Here is a 5,663-nt window from a genome sequence, read left to right on the forward strand (position 1 = left end):
ATTTATAATCTTTTTTTTTCTTTTTAATTTTGACGGGTTGCAGTTGGTTAACCTTCTGCTTTTCTGATCCTGCTTCTCTGGATTGCGCTGCAACTGGGTCTCATTTTGTAGGTTCTTATCCGGCTTTCTAAATTATCGATGTGTTCTATTGGTATAAATCGGTGCAAACATCGTGATATATTTTATATAGATAGTATCTAATATACAAACTTGACCATGATATTGTTTATCTTAACTTCTGATAACAGAGCGTAATAAATGTAAGAATGAATGTTCTTTAATAGATGGAATTTTACTATCTTCGATTTTTTTCAAATACAAAAAATTATAAATTTCCAGAGACACAAACGCTGATGTACATAATAAAAAATTAATTTTGTTTTTTTATGTATCTCTATTGTTATTTTGTATTTTGAGATGGTCCCTTGTTTTTTCTTCAACTGTATAGTCTGTCTAAGTGAAAACCAGGGACATACTGTATATAATTGTTATTTAACGATATCACCACAGTGAAAAATGACACATAATTTGGGTTAATCTGATCTCGATCTGAAAAAAGCTGAAGCGTTGCGAGGAATTCAATAGACGATTTATTTACTATACTGAACACTGTCTCACATTTAAACCGGATGTGTTTACTTGGAATGTGTATTCATTATGTGTAACAGAACTGATGGTATAAATAGAGCGGTAAATTTATCAGACGCATTCAAGTGCAAAAATTTATAAAAAAACGTCAATTCGGTATTCCTTTACTGTCGGTTTATTTCAACTTCAAAGTATTATCCATTATTTTGTTGAAACCATTACTGTTGTAGACGACCAACTCTGCATAAATCACTATATCTTTAGATTGATGATGCATTAACTTTGTTATAACATCTGTCCCGATGAAGTTGGCGCTTTACTTCATTAACTTGTTTGACTTAGTCTCTTATATTCTCCGGTTTTGAGATAATAGTATATTGATTTTCTCTGTTGCTATAGAGATTATTTGAAAGCGTTTTTCGCGATCCCGGACCCTCCAGTGCAGATGGAGTATCGTACAGTTCCGTAGTCTTATATCATCATTATTTGGAATCACCGCTACAAACTTGCATTCAATTGTATTTTATTTTTTTCCCCTTTGAAAAGAACACACATACAAAGAAACAAAAACATCAACCAATACAGCGTCTATATAACCAGACTCATTTGGTGCAGGAACCAACTTTATGTTAAAAGTAATTGCAAAAAAATTATATGAACTCGGTTCGTGCATTTCTATATTATTGGATGTAGTTGAGTCTGTCCTCTTTTTCCAAATTATATTACCAAACAACAATAGTACTACAACTGTCAAAATTCCAACAGCACCACTTATTAGTATATGTGTTGAATCTAAAATAACAATGAAATACTATTAACATAAAAAGCTGCAAAAGTCACAGTATTACTCTTCAATGTGTTCTCACCATTTTACTATTTTTTTTCTTTTTCAAATGTGATCTTAAATTATGATAGATAAGAAATATGAATCATTGATAAATAAATGTTAGTATTTCAAGAATTGAGATTCATGAACAGATGACATATGTCAAGAAAGACGGTGATTGCTTGATCAAACAGTATAGATCTCGTCGTTTTGTTTAGAACAAATTTATGTTAGCAGTGTATGCCAAGCTATCTAAACCAACTTAGATCTCCCCAATTATTTTATGATGTTCGTGTTACTCAGTGTTTAGTTTTAATCGTGGCAGTATGTGGATGGTTGGATGTCTTTTCGTCGTTTTTCGCTTATTCTTCCATTGTATTGTCAGTTTCCCATCGACTTATGAATTTGAATGTTCCTTTTGTATCTTCCATAAATGTTTTGATAACTTAATTTTCAAATTGAAAAGGAACGATTCTTATTCGAACACGCTCGAATATCTGTCGTTTTTCTTCTTTCTTTCTCACTCCAATGTCAAAGCGCATTACACGAAACTCAAATGTCAACAAACTAAACATGATCAACTTGATACATATATAATTGCAAACGAAATTCTGTTCAGCGATTTCAAAAAGTTATACCTCAGAGAACGCATATTATTTTTTGTTTTAAATACGTACCCTTTCAGTTTCTTTTTTTATATTTCAAAAGCAATACATAAATCAAGAATAGATAAGAAACACTCGCAAAATATAACATTGTAAAACGACTGCTTTAATTATTTGACTTAGATTTAACTTATACAATGTTATAGTTGATAATTCTGTAAGTTAGACTTATGATCATTAAAACCAATTTAAATTTAAAAAACTACGAATTCAAAAATGATTTTTCAGAATGCAATTATAAGCCTTTGATTAACATGAACCTAAAAGTTAGATACTAATTTATATATTGATATAATATTGATTGGTTAATGCAAGTTGCAAACGATTCAAATTGCCTTCCCGACAACTTTATCTAAAGACCTGATCATACCTATTGTAGAAATTGTTTGAGGCACAGATGTTGCGCTAAGTTTACCTGACATTTCCGCCAGATAGCTGTGACATGTTGGTAATCCATTTGGTACTTTTATTTGCTCAAAAGATTCATTCAGCATTAACATGATTAACGCCATAACCTCGACCATATGTTTATCAATGTGACAGTGCATACACCTAACTCCTGGGTTTCTGGCTTTTATTCTTATAATCAAATATCCCCGTATGGTACCACTATTGTATCTTTGCGTACAGGATCACTTATATTAATACCAGGGATGTTACTGTAATCATTACACGACGAATTTCTCCATCGTGCATTATTACAACTGCTATTAATATTCGGAAGTGTATTGCTGCATTCTTTATCTTCTGTCAACTTGAATTTGCCATCAATGGTAACCTCGAGAAATTCCGTTTTAAGAACTTTGAAAGTATGGCCATGCATGTGAATAGGATGCGAAATGAAAGCTCCGGTACCGAGATTAAGTAAAACAATAATAATGTCAGACCCATTTTTCAAGTTAAGTGAATGGCTACAGTGACAAGTTTTTTCATCAGTGCATCTACTACAGTCGGTATCAACCTCAGATGGCTGAGTGAGAGCGGATACCGTTGGCCAACAAAATATGCGGCCATTTATGGATGAATTACCTTTTGGAAAACCGAAATTCAAGACATGTAATGCTGTTTCGGTTGACTCTTGTGTAGTCTTCAAAACAAAAAAAAATCTCATCTTTTACAATTCTCCTGTACGTGCATTGATCCTACGCCTATAAGTCTAAACAGACACCGATCCCCCTTTGTAACATGAAATATTTCTAGAGTTGCAAGGTTATCTTTTAACTCTCCTCTTCCATTAATCAAAATAGAATTTGGAGATTTAACATCATCTTTCACATTTGCATACAGCAGGTCCATTGCGTTATATAGATGATTCCATTCTTGTATCTGTACAATATGTTGTAATTAAAATGGTACTGTATCCCTTTTTCTGAGAATGATAAATGCACCTTACATGCCCATATCTCTTTGATTACCTATATGTGAGTGATACCAGTAGGATCCCCCAAATCTCGGTTGGAAGGTGTAATTAAAAGTTTATTCCGGTAGTACCGGACATTGAGAAAGAAATGCCACACCATCCATTGCAGGCGATCCAAGTTGGTTAACGCCATGTCAGTGAATAGTAACATCTTCATTTATCATTTGGTTTTTAACCAGAATTGTTATTTTCTGGTTTTCATAAATAATAATAGAAGGTCCTGGCATGGATCTATTTGCAGTAATCAGATGTCTTGTATGATTCCAACCGTCAGCAGTTATTATATCATCTATAGGGAATTGGTCGTCTAAGTCTGTATTTAGTGAATAAATTGTCCGATCCTTTATGTACACTTGACTGATGTTTCCTTGACCAATCATAGTTAAAGCGGATTTTATATCAAGTGATGTAAAACAGTGGACAGCATTCTCATCACAATGAAATCCAACTACGGTACCATTCAATCTATACACAACACAGAGCACAGTACTTAATACCTGCAAATGTACAGCACATAAAATATGTATGTTATTCACCAAAGTGCAATAGATTTCCGTTCTATAACCGAAATATGTAGTATGGTAATATCTAATCATGTTCCTTGTTAAGTGCATCATGGAGAGGTATATGTACTCTCTTATAGCGTGAGCGTTCGTTTTGAAAACAGCAAGTTGAGATAATACAAATTTTCAGAATGTAGGTATACACTAAGTATCTCTATTCTTATTATGCTTATGAAAAAATGTGACATCGTACATCGATTAGAAAGAGACAAACCAAGACAATAATCATGAGGGAATCAACAGAACTCAACAAGGAGCGATTTCGGGTGCGTAAATATAGTAAACGTCTCATGTTTGCATAAATTACCCGTTATGCGATTCATACTCAATCGCAATGTCACAATCACGAATGGGATACAGTCTGTACAATTACAATTCAGACGACTTTATTGGAATTTTGAGGCTTATCTGACTTCTTAACTACAATTCGTTCCTATACTGGTTTGGTAAAAAAAAAACCTAAGAATTATAAATTTATATAGCAGTTTAACGGGGAACGAAAAAAGGGATTATATAATCGTTCCCTGTCTTAATCAGTTAAAAATTGAAATCATCAGATATTTAAACAAAAAGATAATTTGTTCAGTGTAAAATAAATATATAAAACATAAAGATTATGATGAATATACAATTTAAATAAAAAAATACACAGATGCCTAGTTGTACTTTAATCAATGTTTGTACACAAATATAACCTAACTTTGTTATTTCAAAGAAAATAATACGATGATAGATTCAATCATGAAAAATAAAATTATATTTGGAATACGATTTCGGCAGACAAAACATTTGTACAAAAAATCTCTACTAATTCAACCATAAAACTCCGTGTCTCATTTAACACAAAGGAAATAAACAGTATGTTTTACAGATCTACTTGAGATGAGGCTAGCTATGCCTATTTGGTTGAAATTAGAACTCGACTTTTTTAGCTTTTGATTTACAGTGTATGTACAGGAAAGACGTGTATAAATATATTATTGGGCTGGTGATACATTATGGAATGAAGAGTCGACTAGCAGTAGCATCGACCCAGTCGTTGTAAAAACTCAGGGTTTGAAACTAGCGTTCGTCTACTCGCCATTGGCAAGTAAATTTCAGTGTGGGCCCATAAAAATTCCATTTCCGTCGCCCACTTGGCAGCGAATATCAAATTCCAGTGTGGCCAATTAAAATCAAACTTCTTTCGCCCGCCTTTTCAGGGTAAATAAAAATTTAAAGAACAGAAATTTCAGCAATATATTTCTAATAATGGAGACTTCGTTTACTAAGTTGTTGCGCGCATGCTTCTCTAAACTTGCCACTTACTGATTGAAGCTCAGCCACAAACATTTTGATATGAGCGAAACAGGGGTCCAGTTTAATGCTTCTTCTTGCAGGAGTAATGCCGATACAATTACAAAGTTGAGGAGCATTTAAAACCAACAGATAAATATTTAAATACGTCGATAACATTATAAGTTATCTACGTTCATATCCGTAGATATGGATATTTTAACACCCTGAAGTATCCAAGTACACCCTGAGGCGCAGCCGAAGGGTGTACAGGGTACTGAAGGGTGGTAAAATATCCATATCTACGGATATGAACGTAGATAACG

General features: G+C 33.2%; 1 protein-coding gene across 1 annotated transcript; it reads right to left on the minus strand.

The window, feature by feature from the left end:
• Positions 1-2,405: 2,405 nt before the first annotated feature.
• LOC127721172 (uncharacterized) lies at positions 2,406-5,394 on the minus strand. Its single transcript, XM_052227843.1, is given in 3 exon segments — positions 2,406-2,677; positions 2,680-3,166; positions 5,371-5,394. Coding segments are annotated over 3 exon segments (783 nt in total).
• Positions 5,395-5,663: the final 269 nt, after the last annotated feature.

This window comes from Mytilus californianus, unplaced genomic scaffold, assembly GCF_021869535.1.
Source record: "Mytilus californianus isolate M0D057914Y unplaced genomic scaffold, xbMytCali1.0.p SCAF_12, whole genome shotgun sequence".
NCBI lineage: Eukaryota > Metazoa > Mollusca > Bivalvia > Mytilida > Mytilidae > Mytilus > Mytilus californianus.